This window comes from Aulonocara stuartgranti, assembly GCF_965226115.1.
Source record: "Aulonocara stuartgranti genome assembly, chromosome: 6".
Taxonomy (NCBI): domain Eukaryota; kingdom Metazoa; phylum Chordata; class Actinopteri; order Cichliformes; family Cichlidae; genus Aulonocara; species Aulonocara stuartgranti.
Window position 1 is genome coordinate 3,777,849 of NC_138944.1, and position 27,405 is coordinate 3,805,253.

At 44.1% G+C, this 27,405-nt stretch overlaps 2 protein-coding genes across 5 annotated transcripts in view; both read left to right on the top strand.

Annotated features, from left to right (window-relative positions):
* The window catches only part of LOC309709134 (protein AF-17-like), a 33,378-nt gene extending 16,971 nt beyond the window's left edge, over window positions 1–16,407 (top strand). Inside the window, exons 10-20 of one of the 2 annotated variants that reach the window (XM_082537596.1) lie at window positions 944–1,753; window positions 2,177–2,373; window positions 3,286–3,403; window positions 3,601–3,667; window positions 4,021–4,169; window positions 8,222–8,422; window positions 8,659–8,735; window positions 8,898–9,268; window positions 9,875–9,962; window positions 12,022–12,234; window positions 13,463–16,407. In XM_082537596.1, coding sequence (XP_082393722.1) covers window positions 944–1,753; window positions 2,177–2,373; window positions 3,286–3,403; window positions 3,601–3,667; window positions 4,021–4,169; window positions 8,222–8,422; window positions 8,659–8,735; window positions 8,898–9,268; window positions 9,875–9,962; window positions 12,022–12,234; window positions 13,463–13,498 — 2,327 coding nt within the window. In that variant the 3' untranslated portion in view covers window positions 13,499–16,407. The remainder of the gene's footprint in view (window positions 1–943; window positions 1,754–2,176; window positions 2,374–3,285; window positions 3,404–3,600; window positions 3,668–4,020; window positions 4,170–8,221; window positions 8,423–8,658; window positions 8,736–8,897; window positions 9,269–9,874; window positions 9,963–12,021; window positions 12,235–13,462) is intronic. The other variant, XM_082537597.1, reaches the window with a different exon arrangement.
* Window positions 16,408–18,035: 1,628 nt separating this feature from the next.
* Window positions 18,036–26,144, top strand: LOC309707686 (uncharacterized protein). Of its 3 annotated transcripts, XM_082535161.1 has the most exons (4): window positions 18,036–18,308; window positions 20,361–20,477; window positions 24,901–25,017; window positions 25,583–26,144. In XM_082535161.1, the coding sequence occupies exons 1-4, from the start codon at window positions 18,216–18,218 to the stop codon at window positions 25,766–25,768; spliced, it is 513 nt and encodes a 170-aa protein (XP_082391287.1). In that variant the 5' UTR covers window positions 18,036–18,215; the 3' UTR covers window positions 25,769–26,144. The 3 variants fall into 3 exon arrangements, with proteins under 3 accessions (XP_082391287.1, XP_082391288.1, XP_082391289.1); XM_082535162.1 differs by lacking the exons at window positions 24,901–25,017; window positions 25,583–26,144 and adding an exon at window positions 21,239–23,520 and having other exon boundaries at window positions 18,044–18,308; XM_082535163.1 differs by lacking the exons at window positions 18,036–18,308; window positions 20,361–20,477 and adding an exon at window positions 24,039–24,317.
* Window positions 26,145–27,405: the final 1,261 nt, after the last annotated feature.

Genomic DNA, 27,405 nt, shown 5'->3' on the forward strand with positions numbered 1-27,405 from the left:
CAGATCGAGGGAGATTATCAGTGGTCTTGTATGTCTTCCATTTTCTGATGATTGCTCCCACAGTTGATTTTTTCACACCAAGCTGCTTGCCTATTGTAGATTCACTCTTCCCAGTCTGGTGCAGGTCTACAATACTTTTCCTGGTGTCCTTCCAAAGCTCTTTGGTCTTGGCCATGGCGGAGTTTGGAGTCTGACTGTTTGAGGCTGTGGACAGGTGTCTTTTATACAGATGATGAGTTCAAACAGGTGCCATTCATACAGGTAACGAGTGGGGGACAGAAAAGCTTCTTACAGAAGACGTTACAGGTCTGTGAGAGCCAGAGATTTTCCTTGTTTGAGGTGACCAAATACTTATTTTCCACCCTGATTTACGAATAAATTCTTTACAAATCCTACCATGTGGATTCATGGATTTTTTTTTCACATTCTGTCTCTCACAGTTGAAGTGTACCTCTGGTGCAAATTACTGACCTCTGTCATCATTTTAAGTGGAGGAACTTGCACAATCGGTGGCTGACTAAATACTTTTTTGCCCCACTGTAACAGGGGTGATTGCATCATCTTGGCTGCTGTTGTGTTGTTGAGAAAAACAGAAGCTCGCTGGGTTTTTCATCCACACACGTGCCCCTAAATTCAATTTACGTTCAGCACGGATCCATTTCTGTCTCGAATATGAGAGAAACGCTCGCTCTGTAGAGTCCTGCACCAGTTGGTTTTCTTTCAGTGGCCTCGTACTAAAAAACACTGTCATTAGTGAAGCTTTCACTTAAGCCAGTTTGTTTCACAGGTAAACTTCTAACTGGGATTGGTGGCAGCACCGTCATTGCCCTGTGCATGACCAGTTAGCTTCTCCTCTCTTACTGGGTTCTGTTGAACCCTGGAGACGGAGGGAGGTCGTGTGGCCGTTTGTGTCTGACTTTAACTCTTTGTTTTTCTCCTTCAGGTGGTTCCCTGTCGTCTGCTCAGGAGTTTCATCAGTTCTTATCTTCTTCCCGCCTGGAGCGTGAACATGACCGAGGAGGTGACGACCACAGCGGAGAGGAGCGCAAGGAGCGTCACAGGAGACCGGCAGTCCAGGCGGAGGAGGAGGAGGAGGAGGATGTAAAGGAAGAGGAAAAAGACGAGGAGGAGGAAGAGGAGGAGGAGGACTGTAAATACCACAAGCCACCAGCACTGACCCCCGCTGAGGGCCCGCTAGCAGGGTCGCAAGGTCACGACAGGCCAGAAGGCAACTCCAGCCCTTTCGAGAACAAAGTCACCATCTCCACCTTCGGGTCCATCATGCGCATCACGTCGTCGTCGGGGCTCGGCAGCAGCAGCAAGATCCGAAAGATCTCCTCGTCGAGCGACTACAAACCCTCCAAATCCCTCTGCAAGCCATCCCAGCTGAGCACGCCGCCCATCCTGGAGGAGGCCGACCCGGAGGACAAAGTCACGCTTCCACCGCCGCTGCCTCGAGAGAGGAGGCACCGTGGCAACAAGAAGAGCCGCCACGGCCCGGGGCGCCCGCGGGGGAGCAAGAACCGAGAGAGGAGGGGGGAGGAGGAGCACCACCACCACCATCACCACACAGCGCCGCCTCCCCTAGCCTTAACCTCGTCGCTCTATCCGAGCCCGTCCTCCATCCCCCACCCCACCTTCTCCTCGACGCTGCCTCCCACCGCCACCTCTTCCACTTCCTCTTCTTTCTCCTCCTCCTCGTCCTCCACTGGTAGTTTTTCTACAGGCCGCGGCAACTCGCTGCTCGGCTCTGGTGAGTCTTGAGCGAGTGGGCGTGTGCGGTAGCCCTCTAGCTTCCTGTGTGTGGTGAAGGAAAAAAACTGAAGCGCTATCTCTTTGCACTTTGGTGCGTTTCCATTGCACGCAGCAGCTTATCTCTGTATCAGAAGCGCAGCGAAAAAAACTCCTGGAATTAAGAATGAACGGAATAAGTCGACTGTTTCTTGGCACCACTTTTAAAATATTTGTTAAATCTCTTTCAGAACGTTTGTGTAATCTGTGCGAGGCAGTGATATTGTCCTACATGGTGTTTTTGTGTGCGCCGCACGTGTCTGTAGTGCATTTCCTGCCCTACTTTCCATTTGATTGGCTCACGTGTTCCTCTTTCTGCAGTCATACGACTTCTAAGATGAAAACGACAAACACCTTATTCCTTTCTTTCTTTTATGTCTCTCAGGCATCTACTCCAGTCTCAAGGACCCTCTCACACTGGGCGGGGGTGTCTGCAGTACCCCCCTTTCCCTGGGTGGAGGGGTGTGTAGCACCTCCTTGTCCCTGGGAGGGGGCATGTGTAGCACCCCTCTCTCCTCAGGACTCCTTCCATCCCACTCCTCGCTGTCTCTTCCACCAGTCAACGCTGTGTCAAACACACAGGTACGTCACAAAGAGAGGACGTGTGCTGCTTGCGTCTGTGTCAGCAAACAACATTTCAACAAAATTAAATGACACATGAAGTTTCAGGCCTGAGGATTATAGGAAAATTCATAATCACGATTTACAGTAAGCAGCAACGGAGGAGTTAGCCTCTGACTAGCAGGTGTTTTTACTTGTAGAGCTGGTGCCAGCCTGCCTCCACTGCAGCATCTCTGTGGGTGCAGGTCAATGACTCATTACAGTCACTGGGTGCAACTGGGGTAAAGAGAGGTGGTGCTGCAGAGTCAAAGCTGACACCCGGCACCAAAAGCCGACCGCAAGAGCCCCCGAATGATCCTGAGACAAAAGCAGCTGCAGACAGACACCAAAGTCCTTCCACACGTCTTCACTTGTACTCCCTTAGTTGTCATCAAAGTCTCTCTTTTAGTTGTCTTGGCTCGAACTGAAATACACAGTTCAGGGTGGAACAGGGTGTGTCTGCTTTATAAGAAAAGAAGTGGAGTGTTGTACCAAAACTGAGTGCAGCAGCGTAATCATGCACAGCGGTGCGGATACTTTCACCTCGCGTCCAGAGACATGCATGTTGGGTTCTAATGTGCACGTATGTGTGAATGCGAGTGTGTCTGGTTGACCTGTGCAGGTACCCTGTAGCCTATGACGGCTGGGACAAGCTGAAAGAAAGTGAGTGTGTTCATAAACAATGATGAGCGGACAGATGTGGAAGTCATGAAGAATCTGGAAGCACAATTCATTCTCGAGTTATTTTTGATAGATGTGTGTTACGTTTCCAGTAGATGGATGTTTTCTTCACAATAAGATCAGTTTTGAGTTGTTTTTTTTAAACTAAAATCCTTTCGTGATTATCTCCATGCTTTCTTTGTCAGCCAGATGTTGACGTTCGCTGTCTTATAGGTGAATCCAGGTTCCAGCGCCTCCTACAGCCTGACCTCCACTCAGCCTTTCACCAGCTGTCTCTCCACAGCCCTGACACTGCCGCCACTACTGAGCCAAGCCCAGACCTCACTGCCAGGTGACAGGAAGCACTTCTTGAGAAACGAATGTTGGCTTTAGATAAGCTTCACAAAAAAACCTTGCTCTGGCTCAAATCCTCTTTCAGAAATCCAACATTAAACGTGCTGTTGTTGCGCAGTAAACACGGCGCTTTGATGACGCTGCCTTTCAGTAAATGTGAGCGCACATGAAATTAATGTCTGTTCCTTTTCTCAGAGTCTGACCTCGATGACTGTCGCTTCCCATGTCAGGGGAACTCACCGAGAGAGAGTCTTTCCTCGCAGTGAGTCTTTGCTTTTTTGTCTTTATTGTTATTTTTTAGTGTCAAATCCTGAAAACAATACATCATTCTTACACTTCAGATTTACTGACTGAAATGAGTCAGCAAGTAGAGATGCACAAACCACTGGTGACGCATCATTCATCTGTTCAAATCATCACTTGGTTGATTTTTCCCTTTGTCATTTTTATTACCAGCAACAGGAAAATACCAGCTGGTTAACAATCAAAGCGTCTATGTGGATAAAAACACAAACCACAGCCACAGAGGATGATTGGTAGTTTCCCAGCTTGGCTGCAGAAGCTGTGACGTGTCGCTTCTGACTTCCTGTTGACTTTATCCTCTTCCACGCCCAGGTCTCCGATGAGCTGTCTTCCTCTTCTGTTCGACCAGAGGGACGGGCTGGGCGCCGGAGTCAGAGCCCGTCCTGAGAACGTCCCTCCAGCCAGCTCTCACATTGATCTGCTGCTGGAGAAACACAGCAACGGAGAGATGGGAGTCAACAGTAAGTAAGGCCAGTGGGACTAGATATTGAAAAGTGTTTATAAGATGAATGAAATGGCAAATATACTTGATGGACCTGCAGTTACTGTGCTGGTACTGTGTTCGACCCCTTTTTGCCTTCAGAACTTGTTTCGTAGCAAAGATTCAGCGAGGTGCCATGCAAACAGAGATTTTGGTCCATATTCACAGGATAACTTCATGCAGTTGCTGCACATCCATGATGAGAATCAGCCTTTCCACCACATCCCAAAGGTTTAATGTCCAACAATATTTTCACGGACCGGCCTTTAAGGTGTCGCGGAGAAATACAACAAAATAAAAAATACTAAAAAACTAATAATAAACACGAATTCACTGTGTAACTTTATGAGCAGCGTCCTCCTGAAATGCGCCAACAACACTGAGAGTAACATCCTCCTCTCTGCCCCTTAATGCTCTCTGGTCGCTATGGTAACACGTAAATATTTCTTTCAAAATAAGACACACAACTACAACACGGGAAAAGACCCGGGGAAACCAAGTTAACGATAAAAACCCCGAAAACCGTAAATTTCACACCCGAGCCTCAACTCTCGCGGCGCGGTACGAAACAACTCACGGACCGGTACCGGGATCGCTGTGCTCATAAAAGGATGGACATGGTCAAGAACAGTTCTCAGTTACTGAACCATGGATAGATCCCTATTTTCATGTTGTTCACGCCAAAGTCTGAGACTACCGTCTGAATTCACAGCAAATATCGAGACTCATCAGAGCAGGAATCGTTTTTCTAATTTTCTGAGGTGCAGAAGAGCAACCGAGGTGCTCTTCTGCATGCTTTGGTTGTAACCAGGAGTTATTTGAGTTACTGTTGCCTCCCTGTCAACTCAAAGCAGTCTGGTCGTTCTCCTTTGACCTCTGGTGTAAACAAAGCATTTTCTCCCAGGGAGCTGCTGGACAGATATTTTCCTTTTCTTTATCAGTCTTTGTGAACCCTGGAGATGCTTATGAGGGAAGATCAGCAGTCTGAAATACTCAGGCCAGCCTGCCTGGTATCAACAAAGTCACCTTAATCACATTTCTTCCCCATGCTGATGCTCAGGTTGAACCTCAGCTGCTCGCCTTGACCTTAATGCATCGAGTTGCTGAACTGGTGTACCTAATGAAGTGGCCAGCAAGTGTATTCTGTGCATAAAGGACGGACATAAACAGAGTGATATGTACAAGTTGCCTCATAAACTGCAGGAGTGCGTAAAATATTCGAACTTTACTCAGCAGGCTGGAGCACAGACTTGTGAGGCGTGTGCTTCTTTGAGTGGTCTGTTAACATGGCGTGTGGCGTGCTGTACAGTTAGCCGCACGGCCAGTCGTATTATTTGTAAGAATCGGTTGTTGGCCAGTCAGAGTAGCCACGCCACCAACTTTATCAATTAAAAAAAATCAAACCAGGTGACTTAAGAAAATGTTTCTTCCAGCATGAAGCTGTTATGGACCATGTCTACAGACCATTTCCTGCAGTGAGATGTAAACTGGGCATTTTAACACAGGAGCCTCAAGTGGCCATCAGAGGAACTGCAGGGTTGTTTTAGTACTACTTTGCTCAGTGCTAAGATCTTTGAGCCTCTCAGAATCCTTCAAAAACAGATCTGAGAAACAGAAAGGACTCTTTGCTTGAACCTTTCACTTCATTTTAAGCCAGAAATGTTGGGAACCTTACACGTAGACGCTGCCGGCCTCTGTGTGTGCCTCGTGCTGTCGTCAGATGATGAATGTACCTGTGTGAGGACAAAAAAAAGCTCAGCAAGAGATCAGATGTGCTCTCGGTTCTGAAAGCTGCTCCAGCAGCTGCTTTGTTTCTGCCGTTGTATTTCTGCTCGTCTCTCCGCTGAACCAGATTGCTCACCGCCTTTTGCTCTGACTCACTTTTTCTCCAGGGACATCATCAGCTGACACTTGCTTTCAAATCTATTATTTGCTCATTTTTTTTCTTCCTACACCCAGCACTGTCAGTGCTTTTGGCTCACGCTTGCATGCACACGGCTTTTTATTTCCATGGTTGCTGCTCTTCTCTTTTTGGTCTCATCGCGCTCAGCTAGGTGTATTTCTCTAAAAGGAAATACCCCCACAGTCCTCACCTTAATTATATTTATCTGCATGAGAAAGCGTAACATTTATTTTGCAGATTTTTCTGTGTGCGTTTCTTTTTTTGAGCCTAACTAGTAACTTGTGACATACTCTCAAAATAAACACACTCATTTCTACTTAAACAGCAAAGTGTTGTATAAAAATAAGTGACTTAACTTGAGTGCAAAAGGCTCAAAATGTTTCAGGACCCAGCCTTTGTTTTGTGACCTCTAATATTTTCCAGCATAACTCTGCCCGACTTCAACCCAAGCGGGGGCCCGAACTGCCAGAATAATTGGAAACACCTGTGAGACAGTGCAGGACTTTAAAAAAAAGCACAGTGCAGGTTGCTGGGTCCACTCTTGTCAAACATATCTCCGATCGTTTAGCCGTGACTAGTTTATCCCAGTACGTCCAGTAAATCGGCGTGTTGATGTTTAACTACACAAAAACAGAAGGTTTGCTTTGGGTCGATGTGCAAGTTTAACTGTTCGCAATACATGAAAACTGTACGCCCATCAACTGCTCTGTGCCCTTGATTGTATTGAGCAGCTCTTCCAGCAAAGCGAGTTTAATCTGATCAAGCGCTTGCTGACAGAAACGGTCTCTGGGTGGGCGGCCATCTGCCCCCACCGGCTGGGGTGAGAGGAGAGCAGAGAGGCAGGAAACATCCAATGCTAGTACTTATTTTTTGTTTGAGCACCACCAGCTGGTTGTTACAGTAAATACAATAATTATGATAATAATACCGAGAGCAGAACTCCTCCAGTGTTCATCTGTGTTTGTGATGTGAAAGGTCCAATTTTAACTGATATTCCTGGATCCCTTTCGTGCCGATCCACCCATCGCCCGCTAAAAATGATAAAACAACCAACCCGAGCCAATCCTAAAACTTCTCAGGCAGTAATCGTAATAATGCTTACAGTAATGATGACAGCTGGAGTTCCTAACCCAGAAATACTTACAAAATGGGGTCAGGAAGCGAGAGAACTCAAAACCCACTGACATGCAATAGCGAGCGAAAGAGAGAAGTGGGAGTCCCAGTGCATCATGGGAAGTCTTCCAGCAGCCTGAGCCTAAAATAGCACGACTGAGGGATGGTTCAGGTTCACTGGATGCAGCTCTAACTATCAAAACTAAAAGTTTGAAGTTGAGAGGGAGTCATTCTCCAGAGCCCAAACTGGGAGCTGGTTCCTCAGGAGAGGGGCCTGGAAGCTGAAGGCTCAGCCTCAGGCTGGACTGTTGAAAACGAGCGATGCCTGATTTAGACTCGCGCGGGGAACCTTTGTAGCGCCCACAATCTGACCTACGTAAGTGTGTGCTGCATTATGCCTGAGTTACTATATTGTAAATAAAAAAATAAAATAAAGTGCTGGGACTTTTTTTGCGTCCTTGGTCCCTGCTCAATTGTTTTTCACATCCGGACCGATAATTTCAGCCATCTCTCCGGGAATCTGACGACATTTGTGAGTCATACATTGATGCTATGTTGAGGCGATACTGAACTCTGATAGTGAAATGCGCTGCTGGGGCGTTGTGGTATTGTGGTGCCGTTTCCCACGTGGTGCATTATAGCTGAATAGAAAAAAGAGCGCGATCACCTGCTGGAGCCCCAGATGGCAGAGAGAGAAATCTTCCACAGAGTGAGAGAATCAGTGGAGGTGATCACAGAGGCCAGGGAGGGTCTGATATGTTTCAGCTGCCTCTCCAGAAACTCTCAGTTTAAAATGTGCCTGTTGAGGGCAGTCGTCCCTCTTTTACTGTGCAGATCTTTGAGCAGGAAGACCACCGTAACCAAATTCTGCACTGAGCTCACAGAGGCTGCAGCGCAGAATGCAGACTAGCATCACCAGCTCCATTATTTAATAATTAATTTAAAATAGTGTGTGCCTCTTTGAAGATGGTGGGAAACACTGGACTGAAGTGTGGCGTGTCCTCTTGTCCCCTCAGTTATGGAGATGCTCCAGTCGCTGCACTCCCTGCAGCAGGAGAACCAGCGGCTCCAGGACCAGATCCTCAGCCTGACGGCCAAGAAGGAGCGACTGCAGCTGCTCAACACGGAGCTGGCCGTGCCTTTCCCTCCACAGCTTCACTCCACCCAGGGCTCCATGCACACGTCCGCCCAGATCAACTTCCTGTCATCCACCCAAGGTCAGATTAAGCTCCTCTGTCCACTTTCATAAGCGAACTTCAGGGCACATAAATCCCATCGCCTTCTTTTATTTTTTTAAGCTGCATTCCTTCATCCTCCCTTTGCAGCCCCACCCGCTCACACGGATGATTTATTGATGTTAATTAACCGTAGCAACAGTTTTGATAGTACAGAAAATGGTGTTCAGTGCAAACCTGGTAGTTTTCACCCTGTGATTGTGGCTCTCATTCCTTAGACCCCCTGAGCACCAATAAGAGTCCCCTGCCCAAAAGCTGCTTCCTGAATGACACCTCCTTTGTTACCTCGTCTGAGGTGAGAAACTTTAGTTCCTTTCGTGTCTCAAAATCACCGTGCAATCCCGTCAGGCACCATTAGCAAGTATATTTGTCTTTTTTAAGCCTCTTTGTAGATTTTCTCAATTTTACGGTAAACTCAGTAAAAAGCTGCTCGCTTGCTCTCTTGTGTTTGTTCCAGGAGCTGCACTCCGGTAGTCCGTCCCGAAGCAGCTCGTCTCTTTCCTTCCAGAGCACCCCCCCTCCTCAGCAGAGCCCCGCCTCCTTCGGGCAGCCGCTGCTGAACGGCTTGAATCGAGGGTTGAACGACGGTCTGGGGGCGATCGCTCAGGCCGGCGGCTCCGCACTGCCCGTGGTGGGCGGACTCATGGCGTCTATCGCGGGAAGTCCTCAGCTGACCGTGAACGGCGTGCTCGGCAGTCTGAACGGAGTGATCCAGTCGCCTGTGCAGAACGCTCCTCAGCCCGCGCTCCCGGCCCTGCGACCCCAACCTCCACCCCTCAACCCCCTGGCGCTGGCTCAAGGCTTTCAGCTTCCCAAGAGTGCGAGTCCGTACGTAAAAAATCTGTCTGTAAAAACCACAGAAGAAGAAAACAAGAGCCTCTAAATGAATTAACTAACTTTGGTTGTTTCAGATTTTTTTAGCATTCAGTGATTTCTTTTTCTTTTCTTTTTCTATCCTTTTGAAGCGCAGAATCCCCTCACTCCTATTTTTAAATTTTAGTGTTTCTGCCACCAGCTGGCCACGTTCTTGTCTTCCCCATAGTAGGACGTAGCGGACTGTCATGGACTGCAGCTGTCGGTGGTTCTTCTCCTGCTCTGAGGAGCTGTGGTGAGATGGACGACCACTCCACCCCCAGGTTTGCAGCAGGTGGAGAGGAGCAGGTTCATGTGCCGCCACAGCGAGCGTGACGAGGCTGCAGCAGAACCACCGCCAGCTGAAGTTGATTGGCAGGAAGAAAGACCCACTATATTTGTTTCGTCAGTTATTTATGATCACGTCTTTGCTCCGTCGGAGATTATAAACACTGTTTATTAATAGATTAGCGAGAACATGTGTGCCTGCCCACTGACCCCAAAATCTAAATCTGTGAGAAACATTTAAACTCGGTGGCGCTCTCTGACAGGTGTGCTTCCACATGTCAACATCTGTTTCAGGTCGCCGTTCCTGTCAGAGCAGCAGAAGCAGCTTCTTCTGGAGCAGCAGCAGCTGCAGCAGTTCCTCACCTCGCAGAACTTCACACCTGTAAGGACACTCGCCTCGTCGCTCTGTCGTTCTCTCTGATTTTTACATTTTCTCACAGCTTCTCTGACATTTTTCTCTATCCACATGTTTCTGACTCGTGGTGTGATGATGTCATGAAACAGATAAACAAGCATATCAGCTAAAGCTTGTTTAGCGAGGCGCGTGGCACAGACCCGTGTACCTGATAATTAAATGGCACGTATAAAGAAATGTCAAAGTAAAGCTAGAATTCGTCTGGTGAAAACTGAACCACAGATTTCTTGGATGGTCTGTTTGTACGTATAAGCACATAGTAAGATATATTATTTGCCTGATTATTGCAGCTTCATCCAATTGCATCAATTTGTCAGTCAAAGCAGCCATTCCCCTAAAGATGCAAACTTTATGCTTAAATAAAAACTCGCATGCTGTAAAGTCGGTCATACTTACTTGGGAGTGTAAGCTGAAATCAAGTGGCCATTAGAGGAACTGCAGTTTTTCCGGTGTTTGCTGCTTGGTTCGACTCATTAATAAACACTTTCATTAGCTCACTGAACCATCACAGCGATAAAATCTGTGCTGCAAAAGCTTTTAACCGAGGGCTTAAATTGATTTAGGATCAGAAAAGGAACAGAATATTTTCTCGCTCACGCCTCAGAAACGGAGCAGCTCTCTGATGTTTGGTCGTGACGGGAACACCGAGCAAATCAGGGCTATTTGAATAAGCGCTAACATCAGGGGCAATCTCACGCGTTATTTTTAGACTCATTCAGAAATCCTGTTCAGTAAAAACTAACTTTTTACAAAGAATTTATTACTGTCTGTAACTCAGGAACTTGCTGTAACACATTTTGAAGTTGGGAGATTAATACTGTGATATTAACCATTAGCAAGACCTCATATAGAGATACTAACCGATTCAATTATGTTAGTTAAGAAAGAGATTGTACCAACAATAATGTTTTGTGTCGAAGTGAACCAGCCGCCCTTATTTGACATGCAAAGTGAGGAAAGCTTGGTGGGGTGCAAACCAGTCAGGCACTGTAAATATAGGAACCAGTGGGTTTCCTGTTTGACTGTAAACTATAAGTACTTTGATATAATAGACTAAAGACAGCGGGGAACTGGATACTTTCACTTTTCTGTTAGACGAGGCGACAGTGAAACAGAACGACTGAACATTTGTTTACAGTTTTTACGTCCAATTTTTAAAAAATAAAATAAAACACGTGCAGTTTGAAAATAAACGTACTTGTGAGAGTTCCCACTCACACACATGAAGTACGGTCAATGTGAACTGCTCCAGGTTTCCCTGAGATAAGGTGTGTTATCAGTTATCAGTCTGTTACTAACGCCAATCCAGTAACAGCAGAGCGAGGCAGTGCACTCGCCTCTGTAGCTGACACCTGAGCTGGACTCTTCCAGACATGCCTCAGCATTTCACTTCTTCTAAGTGTCGGGGTGCTCTGTTCTGCTATTTTTGATGGAAGCTGCTTTAAAGAACCCAGAGCAGATGAGGGTGCCAGGAAACCTGACAGAGGAGTGCTGCTCAGTTATGGCAGCGTGATTGTTCAAAGTACGATTGTTTTATACAAATATCCCCAAACTTAAACAGAAACTGGCATTTCCTGGAAATTCTTGAATGCAGTTCAAAGGAAAAACACTTGTGAGGCTCTCCTCTACAAGGCCTAAAAGCATGTAACTCAAGGGTGATGAAGGCCAGATGGCTCAAACAGGAAAGGGAGTAACAGCGGAGGTCATTGAGGAGAAGATGCAAAACCCCATCAAAGATCACAAACACGCAGTGGCTCCAGGGGACAGTTTTCATTGTTTTTAACAGTCAGTTTGAACATAGAGACGCTCTTTGTCCACGCTGTCATTCCCAGCAGGAGCTACATGACCGGCAAATACACACAGGTGAACAAGAGTAGCATTGTGTCCAACACTGCCCCCTGGTGACGGTCTGCCGCTTCTGCTCGGCGTTTACAGACTCCCAGCACTGTCAGCCCCCACACAAACCCCCATCAGCGCCTTTTCTCTGCTCGTCCCTTAAAGCCGCTCTCCTCTCATCCTCCTCCAGGAGCAGCAGGCCTTGGTGTGCCAGATGTTGCAGCAGCAGTGTCAGCGGGAGCTGCAGCGCCTCACGCTGACAGGAGCTCTCGCCTCCACCCCCAACTCACCCATGATTGCCCAGTCACCCAACCTGCTGTCCTCAGCTACAGCCTCCCCCCTGCAGGGAGGCCAAGGAGGCGGGCTCTTCGGGCTGCAGGAGAACACGCTTCACAAACCCGGAGTGAGTAATACTCGTGATTGTCCTCCTGAAAAACTCCAGGAACCAAGAAACTCAACAGCTCACTTCCAAGAGTTTTTATCAATCATTGACAAGAGAGTAGATAAAAGTTAATGACATGAAGTAGTGCCATATAAACACATGGGCAGAAGAGGAGAAACACTCAGTGCATCGTGGGAAAGTCCTCCAGCAGCCTTAGCGTATTGTAGCATATCTAAGGGAAGGTTCAGGGTCACCTGATGCAGCTCTAACGATCTGCTTTATCAAAAAGGTTCAAGCCTGGTCTTAAAAGTAGACAGGGTGCCTGTCTCCTAAATCCAAACTGGGAGCTGTGTCTGTGTAGGTTCTCAGTCATCCAGGTAATTTACGGAGCAGAACTTGAAGAAGTCCAGTCGCTTTCCTTTTCAAGCTTCATAGGAAACTGGTAGCTGGTTCCTCAGAAGAGTGCCTGAAAGCTGAAGGCTCAGATCCTCCTTTTAGAAAGAGCTACACGTAAGCTGCAGTCTGAGGGCAAAGTGCTCTGTTGGGGTGATACGATACCACGAGGTCTTTAAGATAAGATGGAGCCGTTTAGATCCAGCTCTGGAGCTAATGAAGAGAAGCTGAAATCTAAAATGTTCCACCCACCTCGGTAACACGTCCCACAAGTCCTTAAAATCCGCTTAAAATCCATGCGAATATTTTATGTCTTTACAAATATTTGTCCTATTCCTACCCTACATTCACACTCACAAATTTTCTGCATTTATATCAAAGCTCGATTTTTCATATGTGAATAAAAAGATCTGACCAATCAAAGCACTCCATTTAGCAGTGCAGCTCAAAACGTGCACTGGTGCTGTATATACTTTACTACGTGTGGTTAAATAGTACAGTTTAACACACAGCTCCATGCTGCTCCGGTCAGTCGGCTCTCTGAAATCATTTCTCTGCCTCCTCAGACGTGATCCCAACTCGAACTGACCCGCTGACATCATGAAATACATATGAAAGCGGCCGTGATACAGATTCAGCTCCTGGATCAAACCACGAAACCTCATACAGACTTTTCAGTGTGTGAAGGCGCTTACGCAACAAGCTCGCATCTGAAAAACTCTGAATTTCATGTAGCTACGCGCTCGGGGTGTAGTGGCCTCAAGTCCACATTTATTTCGCCCATATCTGGACGTCCTGTTATACTTCAGATGAAGGTGAAGATGTGCTGGAAACCCTCTGCTCTCTGTGTTTTCAGGCTACTGGAGAGAAAGGTGGAGACAAGAATGGCTGATGTTTCTCCACAACACGCGAGCAGCTCCGATGAAAACATCAGGCATGACGTGCCGCCTTGAAGAGGTCAAATTTCCAGGACTTTCTCCTTCTCTGTCGTCTTTATCTTAAGCCCTCTTTTATGAATGTACAACAGGATGGACTTTAATGTCAAGGTGAAGTTTTTCGTGTTTTGAAATTCTTGATATCAGAGGTTCTTCTCATAGGGTTTTTTTTGTGTGTAGGCAGCTTTCAGAGAGCATGAATACAGTGGTCTCTTCTTAAATTGCACTAATTTGTTAGCTAGACCAATGGGGCTGCTGATGAAGGCAGAGTTCATGAACCGAAGGTCTGAGTCTCTCTTCTCTGACCTCCCAAGCACTGACTGTTCATGAATTCCCTCCGGAGTTTCCATTCAGTGCGTCAGCGAGGAAAAAAAGCAAGAAAAAAAAAAAAAAAGCGGACTTCTGCCACTTCCTGCAACCTCAACTGTCTTCCTCGATATTGTGTCTTCCCTTTGTGTTCACCCCACTCAATTTCATCCAGATCTTCTATATGTGAAGCCTCTCACGGGCACTTATTATGTAAAGGGTCAACATACAATCATTTTTGATGTGTGGTTAGTGGCATTTCGACATTAAGCTAGTTATTACCTCAGACTTTGTATTTTTCATTGTTGACTTTTGTGCAGACTCATTACCACAATAGCCTTCACTGGATATAAAATGCCCACCAAAAAGATATCTTGGTGTTTGCTCTAAGGTATTAACTCATGTAAATGTAAAAATGACACAGCACCTGCGTGTCCAGAAAGCCGCCATCGTCTGCGGGCGAGCGCCGGGTTTTGTTCCAGACCACCACCAGAGTTTCTCAAGACTTTTATATCCTTCTAGTTGCTGTCGAGATTAAGCGGACGAAACCAAACATTTGGAAATTGTAAGTAAGAAATTAATAGTTTTTTCCTAAACAAGTGTGCACTTTGCATGTTAGTAGCTAACAGAGCAAATTAGCCATCAACACAGTACCTTCTAAAGGATGCTCGGTACTTCATAGGTCGCTAGGGACTAACAGGTTTTTGATTTTTCTGAGTATTTTGCACTCCTGTCCTGAAGTGTCAGTCTTTTACTGTCATACATAGATATTCCTTTCATGTCCACCAACTAGCTGTTCTTTTAGCAATACTGGATAGATAATGCCTTAATGATGTTAGATTTACAGAGGAAACCACGAGCCCAAAGGCTCACTCTCTTCTCGTCTTTCTTTGATAACGTGTTTTTTTTTATTGCGGGTACACGGAGGGTCGCGTTGTCCGACGAAAGCACTCTTCCTAAGCCCATTTATATACTTTTGATAGCTGACTGATAATTTCAACAGTGGAAAAACGTGTGAAGCATATAGTGGTGACTAAAGTGTCAAAGCATTTTCTATTGTGCGTTTTGTGTTGGAATGTTTTTGAGTTGTTTGTGCTTCAGAGACCTGAGAAAAAGGACTTGTAGAGAATCTGCACAGCAGTTTGAACCGCTCGTAATGAAAGTGCTGCAGAAACAGAATCGATGTAGGAAACAGGGAGACTGCAGGGTGACCGGGGGCAGCTGTGGCATTTTGGGTTTTTTACATTTTCTTTCACAACTCACAAAATAGTTGCATCAAAAACATGACATATGTTGCAGTTTCAATTAAAACTGCACCAGTTTATCGTCTGTGGTGTAGACGAGCAGAAACTAGACGTTTGATATGTTTTTTGAGAAGACTTTTAAAACTTCATCTTCTAGCTTTCATTCCTTCTGTGTCAAAATGATGCTCTAATGTAGCATGACTGAACGATCTGCGTTTCCTCTTTCTGCGCAGCATTAAAATAGACAAAAGGCAACAATTTGGACACGAGCTCGTTAATCCTGCCGGCGTGTCGTCGCCCTAGCTTTCTGATTGGATACATTAGCGTTGGGTGTTACAGGTGTCCCTGGTCTCCCCTAATAAGCTTTTCCTTCCACTTTATGAGGCGACACCTCCGCTTAGCTCAGTTTTACTAACAAAGGCTCGTCACCATTTCACCTTTTTCGCCCTCAAATGAAGGGATTATTTAATCTCCTCCTTCCTTCATTTGTCACTCTGTTTGGAGTCTTGAACATGAACTCCCATACATGTGATATCTATTTTTATTTTATTTTATTTTATGTTGTTAGCAGCTCATGTAGACATCAGAAGCTTCACGCAGCTCAATGGTTGGTGATAAATACTGTAGCAATGACAGAAGGAGAATGTTGACAAAGACATGAGCCAACGTGACTCCTGCTGGGAGGTCTGCAATTTACCAAGTATGACCAGCGCGACCACACGATCGCCTGCAGAGCGGCGCGAGGGATTTCTGAAACAGTTTCTTTCTCATGTTGCACTGGGGCGCTTTGGCCCAATTGTAAAATGTTTTTTTTGTTTGTTTGTTTGTTTTTTTGAGATCCGAGTTGTATACTTTAATATGTTTGTGTAAAAACACATTCATTCTTTTAAGCTTTGAAGTTTGGGTAAAGATAATTCATGTTATGAATGTCGTACTGTGTATCTTTTATGTATTGCAACATTTAAGCACCTGGCTCCGAGTGACGTCTGATGGACGGCAAAGTTAACTATCGGGATATGAATTGCATGAAATGCAGTGATGTCTCTCAAATGTATCGCTAAATACCAAGTAATAGCTATGCATAATTTTAAATGCATTGTTCCCTGAAGAGAAAAAAAAAGGAAATGAAATGAGCACTGAATTTAAAAGGACAAGCACGTTGTCATTGTACAGTGTATTTGTTTGAGAGAATCGATTGAAGCAAATTTGACGATATTCAGATTAAAATCCCTGTAAAGTATTTTGATATTTTTGTGTGTAAAATTAAAAGGACAGATTAAGACAACTTTTTTTTGTCAATAAATGTATTTTACTGAGTTCTTTGACATTTTCTCTTGGATGTCGAGTGATTTAACTGTGGGTGTATTTTACTCACCGTAAAGGAATCGACTTCACATTGACTTTACACCACTATGAGAAATACAGAAAGTGAAGAAAAATGCTTTCTATCTTACATGCTGTAAAGTTTATGAAAAGTTCACCTTTTTTGGAGGTTTATTAGAAATGAACTGATTTATTCATGTTAAAATGGGAAGACAATTAAAATGACTTTCAAGACGTGCTTTAAAGGATTTTAGGGTTTCTGCGAGCCTCATGTCCTCAGTTCAATGAGTCCTGATGGCAAAATTAGACTAAGCTTGCAGTCAGAAGGGCCCTGCATGAGGATCTAAGGATGTGGGTTTGACTCTTAAGGGGTCAGCAGTCCTGGTATGAAGTTTGGGGTTACACCCAGTTGGCCATTTGATTAATACCAGTGGTAAAATGAGGGCCCAGGTTTATGTGGTGTCATCTGTTGAACCAGTAAGACTCCAAGCTGTTGCTTTCTGAACCAGTCGTGATGTCCAGCATCACTGAGACTCTACCGGACCTCACGGGAAGGTTTGTTTATCGTCGGCGTTGTGAAAGGACACCGAGTCTGTAAAGTTTTACCAGAAAAGCAAACAAGAAATAAAAAGGGATCGGAAATCGAACCTTGCGTGGTTTCATCAGCACCACGTGATTTTAGGCTCCAATTTAATGACGTTTACGTTGTTCAAAAATATTGAATTTTTTTTCACCTCAGGCAACGTTTGGAAAGTAAGTCTGGTGACCTCTGCGTGGCTTTTAAAACTTTTTTATTTTATTTATTTATTACTCTTAGTCTGAAAATGTTTCCCCTTTCATTGGGTCTATGTGAGGATTCATCCTTTATTAATCTCATAATACGTATCATATTTATAGGGAGAACATGCACATACACACCAACATAAGCACTGCATCATCATGATGCTATTATCAGACCGTGAAAACAATTATATAAAGTTATTATGTCATTTTGACATACTGAATAACCTTTTTTATATCTGTTTAATAAGGCAAGCTTTAGACTTCATAAGGGTCATGTAACATAATGGTTTGTGAACGTTAATAAAATATTTACTAATACTGACTTTCTTGCTTTAAGTTGAGGAAAGCCCATCAGGATGTGGGGGGTCACTAAACATGACTGATCCAAGTCTGTGTTAGCTTACTACTTACGTGCTTACTTTTTCTATTTTTTCTGCCCATAGATAAACGAAAATATAAATTATGGTTATATGACTGATGTCCCCCACATTAAAAACACGTTTTTAATGAAAATTATTTAAGTGCAGAAAAAATCCCTGAAATGTATATATTTTAAAAGAACAAAAAACAAATTTACTCTCATTAATGTGGAATCTCGTTTTCACTTGGAAATAAAAAGCTTTTGATGTCATCTTCACATATGTGATTTCTTCACTAGTTTAAGTCATTCATGTGTGTTCTTTTAAAAAAATGCGCTAGTGGACTTCCACGCATTCAGGGTTGATATCTGAGTAATGAAGCAGTCAGTCATTCATTAACGACTGGCGTGTACATTATTATTTATTGCAGCTGTGAGCGATATAACGATGGATGCAGCGCGTGGGAGGAAGTTGAGGAGGAGGAGCGGTGAGACAGGGGGCGTGTCCTCATCGCGGGGAGGCTTTTACAGCCCAATCAGCTTGCATTGTCAGCCATATTGTAACTTTTACTGAAGTCGGTTCAAGTTTTGTGAACCAGCTGTGCGCGGATTTCCTCTAAAGGAGCATCAGGAGCTGGAGTACAAGCGGCCCGCAGCAGCATGAACACAGCCCGGTTTGTAGTCGCCATGCGCAGAGGAGGTGCGCAGACCTTCCGACGACCTCAGCTCCTCCTGGCTGCTTATTCTCCCACAGTGAGTCTGCCTGCCGAGTGTTCGTGTTAATTATTGTGTTATCAGCTGTTCGTGTTGCTCTCGTTGCTGCTGCGGCCGTATTTAAAGAATGCTGAGTCACGGTGGGACATCCACGGAGCAGACTGCCGACATTTCCCGATTTCTTTCTTCTTTTTTTTCTGTGCAAACAAACAACCTGACGCGCCCTCCTTCAGTCACCTTTAGCCCCGATGCTCTGTGAGAGTCAACCTGCAGGTACAGCACGTGAGGGCTTGGTCCCCCTCACGTGCACGCACTGGAGTTATAAAATATCAGGATGGATGCGGAGCAGTCGTTCCCTTCTCGACGTCTTAAAGTTTCAGATCAAACACATTTTAATATTAGTCAAAGATAACGAGAGTAAAAACAAAATGCACTTATTAAATGAGGATTTCTTCCAAACTCACCTGCCCTGTGTAAAGGAGTAACCGCCCCCTAAATTGGCCCACCAATCTTTGCTGAATTGATTTAATTCAGACACTTTTGGGGGTTTCCAGCATGAGATGATTTAGGATAACCTTAATCAGATATATGGCCAGACTTTGACTAGACCACCCAGAGGTGGACCTGCTGGTGTGGTTTCTGGATGGTTGTCCTGCTTCATTCATTCTCCTTCAGGATTTCCTGGTAGAGAGCAGAATTCATGCTTCCAGCAGCCACAGCGAGTCGTCCTGGAACAGCAGAGCATCCCCAGACCTTCACACTTCCACCACCGTGTTTGACTGTTGGTTTGATGTTCTTCTAATGGGGCAATTGTGGCTCGAGTTCGCCTTGTAATCGGAAGGTTGCCGGTTCGAGCCCCGGCTTGGACAGTCTCGGTCGTTGTGTCCTTGGGCAAGACACTTCACCCGTTGCCTACTGGTGGTGGCGCCAGTGTCCGTCAGGTTTCTGTCAGTGCGCCCCAGGGTGGCTGTGGCTACAATGTAGCTGCCATCACCAGTGTGTGAATGTGTGGATGACTGGTTCTGTAAAGCGCTTTGGGGTCCTTAGGGACTAGTAAAGCGCTATACAAATACAGGCCATTTACCATTTCTAATGAAATGCTATTTATCCCAGATGTCACAGGACCCAAACCTTCCAAAAAGTTCTGCTTTTATCTCGTCAGTCCGCACAATTTTTTTTCCCAAGACTCTTGTGGGTGGTCGAGATGTTTTTTTTCGGTCAGCAGTGGTTTTCTCTGTGGAGCCCTCCTTTTCACCCAGTCTCTTTCTTGTTGTTGAATACCAAACTTCACTGAGGCAAGTCGGTTCCACAGATGTTGTTCTGGTTTCTCCTGTGACCTCCTGGATGAGTCTGTGATTCACTGGACTCTGTCAGAAATGGCTTTGTAACCCTTTCCACACTGGATATGTAAAGCGCTTTGGGGTCCTTAGGGACTAGTAAAGCGCTATATAAATACAGGCCATTTACCATTTACCATCACATTTAGTCATTTCTGGTGACCTTTACCGTCTGAAAGCAACCGCTCCGCTGGAGACTTCAAAACAGGCGATGCCATGGTGACTGTCCATCTTTTAGAGGACTTCAGAGGAACTGCAGTTTGTGACAGTCTGGGTTGGCTTCATTTTTCAGCTCCAGAGGTTAAAAAACTTAAACTATAATCAGAAAGCACTAATCTGACTTCCCAGTCCCACTTCCTCTTTTTCTTTGTGGAGTTAAGCTTGAGTGTAAAAATGTAGACCCACTTATTCAAAGTTTTTACATTATTATTCATTTGTTTGAGTTTTTTTATCCAGTGGAACCAAAACAGTGACATCACAGCGATTACAGTGTAATGTTGTGATGTAAGCAAAACAAGTTTAACATACGTTTTTAATTTGTGTTCTCAAAGTAAACCTGAAGGAGTTTGTGTGATTGCGAATGCCTCGGGTCATGTGAGGCAGCACTCCATCACTCTGATTGTTATTCAAACAGCCCTCTGAGAGCCTGGAGTTGTGTTTTGGCTTATACCACACAGGATGTGTCACTGCAGGATGTTGTGGTATCCATTAGTGTGGACGATAAGTTAAGTTTGTGTCTCACTTTGTGCCCCAGGTTCAGTGCTGTCTGGAGTCGACCCAGGCAGTCCCTGCCGCCCGGCTTCCCTACAGGGTGAAGCTGTCTGCTGGAAAACACTACGCCTGGTGCGCTTGTGGCCACAGCAAGAAGCAGGTGAGGCTCAGGTTTCAGAGACACTTGGGGCTGGAGGGTCATCTGGGGTAAAAGCTAATGCAGCTCATCAATCACGTAAAGTTTCGCCTCATTTACTCCTGTTTACGTTCCCACCCGTCTGAAAGCCACGCTTTAAGAAGCACCGTGCTGGTTGAGACCAACTGGTGCTTGATGAGGTCCCAGTAACATAAAGGAAACTGGATTAACTCTAATCCATCGTCGGTGTCTGGGCTTTGTGCTTTCATTTCAGTGTGTCCAGGAAAAGAAAGAAAAGACCCTCTGGTTTACACGTGATCCTTTCCTTTATGATAAACACCTGACTGATGTTTAAACGGCATGAAAAACCTAACCATGCACAGATGTGATCACTTCGATTTATCTGGGTTGAATTTGGCCCGTCTCTCGGGCACCTCTGGACCCCTCAGTGGAGGACCATGTGACCTCTAACCTCACAGAGAGCAAAAATGTTAACTTTTACTTAAAACTGACCTCAGTTCTGTATCAGGGATCATCACTGGTGATGAAGACTGCTCACCAGCAACAACCAATTTCAGTCCACAGTTTCAAAGTCCTAATGTGTCAGCTGAGGAGCGACAGCAGGAGACCTTTCAGTCTGTCTTATTAGCAGCTTATAGCCGGGTTCATCCACAGTGATTGCTTACTGCCATACGCCTGCGGCACATGCATCCTGTCATTTTTAGGCTAATAAAGGTAAGTTTCAAGTTTGTGTCTTCAACCCGCTTTTTTTCCCTCTTCTTCAGCCTTTCTGCGACGGCACTCACACGAAAAAAGCTCCGAGTATCTCTCCTTTTCGCTTCACCCCCGAGAAAGACAGGACAGTCCTGCTGTGCGCCTGCAAGCAAACCAAAAACGCTCCATACTGCGATGGCTCGCACCTCAAAGTCATCTACCAGGATGTAGTGAAGTATCTGAAAGGCATCTTTAAATGATGTCTTTTTACAGGAAATGATGCATCATAATCATGTTATCCAATAGTTTTATCATGTTAAAAAAATCATATTTTTTTTATATTAAAATCATGTAATGCTGCTTTGTTTGTTTTGGGTAAATCAGATGGAGTTTTTGTTGTTATAAACTGCTTTTGTATGTTAACCTTTCAGACAAGTATATATTCCATTAAAATGCTTTGTGGGAAAACTTTGTGTTAATGTCACAATGACATCACCTGAGGCAGCATTTCCAACACCTCCTGCGTGACTCCAGACCTCCTGAGTCGGCCCCTTAGAGGAGTTTCTACTAAAGTTTTGGTAACCTTTGAAAGTCTAGTGTGTTGGCTTTAAAATGTATTCTTGTATGCACATGATAAAACGTAACGGGTAGGCAGGAGAAGGTTAAACCATGTGCACTATGTGTTTTTGTAAATCTGCTTTTGGTGCTGTCCAAATAAAAATTGTTTTTCTTCTTTTTATGGAGACTTTTTTTCTTGTGTGAAGATCTTTAACTCCACTGAATTACTCATTGAACGGACCAATCACAATAGCTAATTTCATCAGTGCTGTATTCAGTTTATCCAGTGTGGTACTGAGTCACAGTCGGATTACTGCTTTTGTCCAGGGGTGGATCAAAAAGGGTGGCATGGGGTGGCTTGTGCCACCCTAAAATGATCTCTTGCCACCCATAGTGCCACCCTAGTTTTGCATATGACAGTGTTGTTTATTAACAGATAAGATAGCATTAACACTTTGAGCCTGGCTATTCTAAAACTGAATACATTGCATAGTGTCCCCCCCCCCACCACCACCACCATTAGCACCATAGCGCAAACAATTTTAAAAATTTAACCATGTAACAATTTGATTTGTCTAACAAAAAACAGTGAAACTTAAGTTAGACTTGTGTGTGTAAATGTGGTGCAGCAATATATTTATAAATATATTTATTTATTATAAAGGTTATACAGTACATAAAATCACGTTTTAAGTAACTGAAATGTTTAATCATGTGGGCTACAGAAAATAATTAAGACTATATTTATATGAAACGTGTATACTTACTGCATTTGAATCTGCATATGTGTTGTTTATTTTGTTTTTTTTGTTTTTTTAAAAAGTTTTGATTTTGCCACCCCATTAGATTTCCATGCCACCCTAAGAATATTTTTCTTGGTCCGCCCCTGCTTTTGTCAGATAGAAACAGCATTGTATGTTAAATATAATTTCTGTGTTGTTATTTGAGGTCAAATGCAATAAACTTGGTAAATATGATATTTTGCTTGTTTAGTTTCACATGAAATCTGACACTATGAAATAATTTTGAAAAAGGCAGCTATATTCTATTTATCTGCTTTGGCTTTGAGCTAATCCTCAAAATAAGAAAATAATAATCAGTCAGCCTTGTTTATTCTATCTAAAGCTTTGTTAAATATTTTTTAGCATATCCACTTTGACCTGCACTCTGAAGTGTTTTGTGTGGAAAGTATAATCGTTAATATTTTGCCCTTTGACCCATTTTATTTGAAATATTATTTTTGAAGAGTACCATTATTATGATTTACTCAATAATCTTCAGTTAATCAGTGTATTAGACCAGTTCAGCCAAAGGAAAGTTATCTCATAGTAAACATTAAACATGGGAATATCACACATTTCGTACTAAAACATTATTTTTGGTCACATAGACGCTTCATATACTTTAGAAATTTACACATTTGTCTCACAACACAGGTTGTTTCGAGAGCAAATGATCAGTATTTGTCTAAGATGTGTGTGTGTGCTGATATTGTCCCAAGAGTTTCTACATAAAGCCCTGAGTATAGTTGGAGACGGAGAGCACCTGCGCCCCCTGAAGGCCTTTCTGTGTATGGCACCTTTGTTCAAGTCGTTTGTTAAGGGTTAACCTGTGGAGAGGCTTTTGAAACTGTATTTCAATAAACTATCTTCTGGAATCTGAAGCTGCATCTCTGTAGGAATAGTTTTAAAAAGTTTCGTTTAGAAACAGATTAGTTGCTCTTCCGCTCCAGGTTTTGACTCAATTGTGTATTTCGTGTAAAGTTTCTCTACATGATCTGCTGAACTATATTTTGCAAACTATTTATCTGACATTTTCAAATAAAATTTGGGATTATTTTATAATTATTGGTATTATTATTAGTTTAATTTTACATTGTCTAGTTTGCTTTTGACGTGTACTTAAAAAATAAAAGAAAAAAAATAGTAAAAAAAATGGGACGCAATTTATTAATAGTAGCATGTATTTTTTTAGTCTTTATTTTGTATATAGGTTAAATTGATATTATTGATTGTGTTAGCTTCTTTCTTCTGTCCCTAAAGAAATTTTGTTGTTTGTACGTGTTATTGTCGTATTTCATCTTTTTCTGTGTGTTTCACTGAATCACAGAAGGATTTCATTCAAGAGAGTAAAAAATACATCCTATTCTCTGCTGTTTTTAAAATTTTGTTACATACTTACAGCATAGCTCATATTTTCAAAGCTTGTGACTTATAAATATTGGTAAAATAATGTATAAATCTATACATTATACTTCAATTTTGGTCCTCCATATGTCCAAATCAGTTCCATTCAGTCTGCCTTTCTCCGACATGTGCCCGGTGATTGGTTGAGCTATTAACACGTGACTGTTGAGGACGCTAGCAGCTTCAGTTAGCTGTCTTGCGTCTCCGTTTGACTCTCCTTGCTTGCGGTACTTGTCTCCAACGTTTGTCTTGTGATTCTTAAATTGTTGCTGGTCAGCTGGTGTCAGAAGCTGATCTTCCTTCAGCTGTCAGAGGAAACATGAACACGGTGGTGACCAAATTAGAGCCCAAATGGATCAGTTTCACCTTCAGGCACCCTTGGTTAGCCGCTACGGCAGTCTCCAAGGTAATCGCTGCACATGTTAGCCTCTCTAAATGTGATGCAGACTGCTGCTGCACTGTTAACGGGCCATTTGTTTTCACACACATTAAAAAGTAATGCACTGGAGAAACTGTACCACATTTAAGCTAACCAACTCACGCAGAGCCAAGTTTGTATTTTTATTTTCCCCAAACTGGAAATAGAAAACAGATGTTTGACATCGCAGCTCCTCCAGCTGCTTTAATGGAGGTTAGAGGCCTCATTGGTTAGATTTTAATTAGTCTACAGGCATTCTTACACTAACATAGAAATCACGTGGGGAACTGTAGGTTTAATATGAATTTTGAGCAGTATTGTATGTACCCTCAAGGCCTGTAGCCTTCTATGAACTTCAGTAATATCAGTATGAGAGCTTGCTTGTTTATGTAAGTGGAGATTTTATATGTGTGAATGCATAAGTGTACCCAGGAAGGATAGCTGAAGCCAAGGCTGATGAGGAGGAAACAAACTAACACAGAGACAGTGAAAATCAAGCCCCCACCACATTGGATGGTATTCCTAATAAACTGGCTTAATGTATTTTAAAAGAAGTTTGCCTCTTCCTCAGGTCAAGCTGTCCACACGTCCTCCTGAACCAGTCATCCCAGCTAAGAAGCCTTTCAAGGTGGAGCTGGTTGGTGGGAAGCGTTACTCGTGGTGCACCTGTGGGCACAGCAGGAAGCAGGTGAATCCCTACACCAGGGGTGCCCAACTCCAGGTCCTGCCGCTTTTAGATGCATCCTTGTTGCGACACACCTGAATCAAATGAATGGCTTGTTACCAGGCTGTTGCCAAACGTGATAGCATGCTGAAGAGGTAATCCAATAATTTGATCCAGCTTTGTTGGAGTAGGGATGCATCTAAAAGCTACAAGACAGAAGCTCTCACGGACTGGAGTTGGACACCCCTGCCCTACACAATCATTCGCTTTCTTTTGTTGGTCAAATTCAGGGTTCACGCTGGAGCCTATGGCAGCTTCACGGGTGTTTTATTCAGTCATTATCTCAGCATCGTAAACATAAATGTTGCTTTGTTTTTTGTTTAATAAATTAAGAAAAAATAAATTATAACGTTTTAAAGAGTAAAGTTTCAGATTATTTTCAGATCTATTGGTTTCATAATTCCAAAACAATCCGATCCATTTATAACGCTGAAAGCTTTTTTCTGTAGCATATAAAAATTTAAAACAGTTTTACACATTACACATTGTTTCTTGTTTAAATGAGCGTTTAATTTTTGATTTCTTTCAGCCTTTCTGTGATGGAAGCCACAAAACCCGAGCCCAGGGCCTCTCCCCGCTACGCTTTGTCCCAGAGAAAGACGCCTCGGTTTGGTTGTGTGGATGCAAACACACAAGCAACCCGCCCTACTGCGACGGCACGCACAAGGAGCACTTCATTGCGTCTGCTCCGCTACATGAACCAGCAGAGTCCTGAGGGTGGAGGGGGGTGCGTTTCCCATCAGTGTTTTCATCAGTTCGACTTTCATGACAAAGACACTGTTGCAGTCACATTAGGATGACTTTACGGTAAAACAGCGAGCAGTTTATACTGGGGGTATTTAGCGAATCGAAGATTCCTGCGGAAACAACCCGGCAGGCGCTCCATGAAGAAGTTGGGATGCAGTGCTATGCTGGCCTTGATTTTGAAGCTCCAGTTTTATGTCCATGAGATGAAATTAGAGTTGGTGGCAGGCTGTGACAGTCATTAGCCCACACTGCTCACTCCACAGAGACAAGTCACTCTCTTCTTTCCACTGAACTTTTGAATGGTGTATGTAAAGTAAAAATAAACAGGGCAGTCTGTACTCTGAGCTGATGTCTTTGTTAAGGTTTTAAATAATAATACAAATGTCATTCTCATGGCTCTAGCTGGGAAATCTGTTTAACAGGACTTTTGCTAAAGCAGCTCTGGCCCCATGTCCTGCCCCTTCAGGATATCAGTTTCTCCAGTTAGAACACATTCCACTGAAGAGGCAAGAACAAGATGAGCCACTTAAGGCTCACAGATCACTGCCATCTGGTCATCCCTCCTAATTTTTCTCTGGTTTTGCATTTTGCTGGGGTCCTTCTGACTACTTGTAGCATGAGACAGTACCTGCACTCAATTCGGGTTGCACAGGTTTTCCAGCTGCTCCATGATAGCACATCTAAACGAGCCATCATGGGGTTTGATGTCTCCAGCACAGTTTCAAGACAATGAAGGAGATACCAGTAAACAGATGCGAGGAGCGATGTAGAAGAGCTTCAACCCAGTAGCAGGACTGGTATCTGCTCACGAGGAGCACTACCAGAGCTTTACAAAGTGACCTACAGCAAGCTGCTCATACACGTTTCTGATCAGACTCCAGGAGAATGGGATCAGGTCCCCAGTCCTGAATTTAACTGAGTACTTCTCAGATGTTATGCATCTGATGCTACCAAATAGCACTGTCCATCCAGGAGCATGCTCAGACATTGTCTCCTGCTACCAATAGTGACAAAGACTCACAAAAGTTGATCCTTCCTACTGGACAGACTGTCGTTCCTAAAGTGTAACTGACCTTGTGTTATACTGAGATGATCGAGTGTTGCTTTCATTTCCACAGCTGTCATCCATCCATTCATCTTCTCCTGTTAACCTCAGGGTTAACACAACGAGACATCACATTCACATTCACACCTGCGGGCAATTTATAATCACCAGTGAGCCTAACCCAGGGGTGGGCAATTCCAGGCCTCGAGGGCCGGTGTCCTGCAGGTTTTAGATCTCACCTTGGGTCAACACAGCTGAATCACATGATTAGTTCATTACCAGGCCTCTGGAGAACTTCAGGACATGTTGAGGAGGTAATTTAGCCATTTAAATCAGCTGTGTTGGTTCAAGGACACATCTAAAACCTGCAGGAACACCGGCCCTCGAGGCCTGGAGTTGCCCACCCCTGGCCCAACCCCACGAACTGCTCGTCTCTGGACTGTGGGAGGAAGCCAGAGTACCCACTCAGACACAGAAAGGACCTGCATTCAAAGCAATGATTAAATACAGCAAACAAAACAAACAAAAAACTGTCCTGCCACTTTGCACCATGTTGTGAA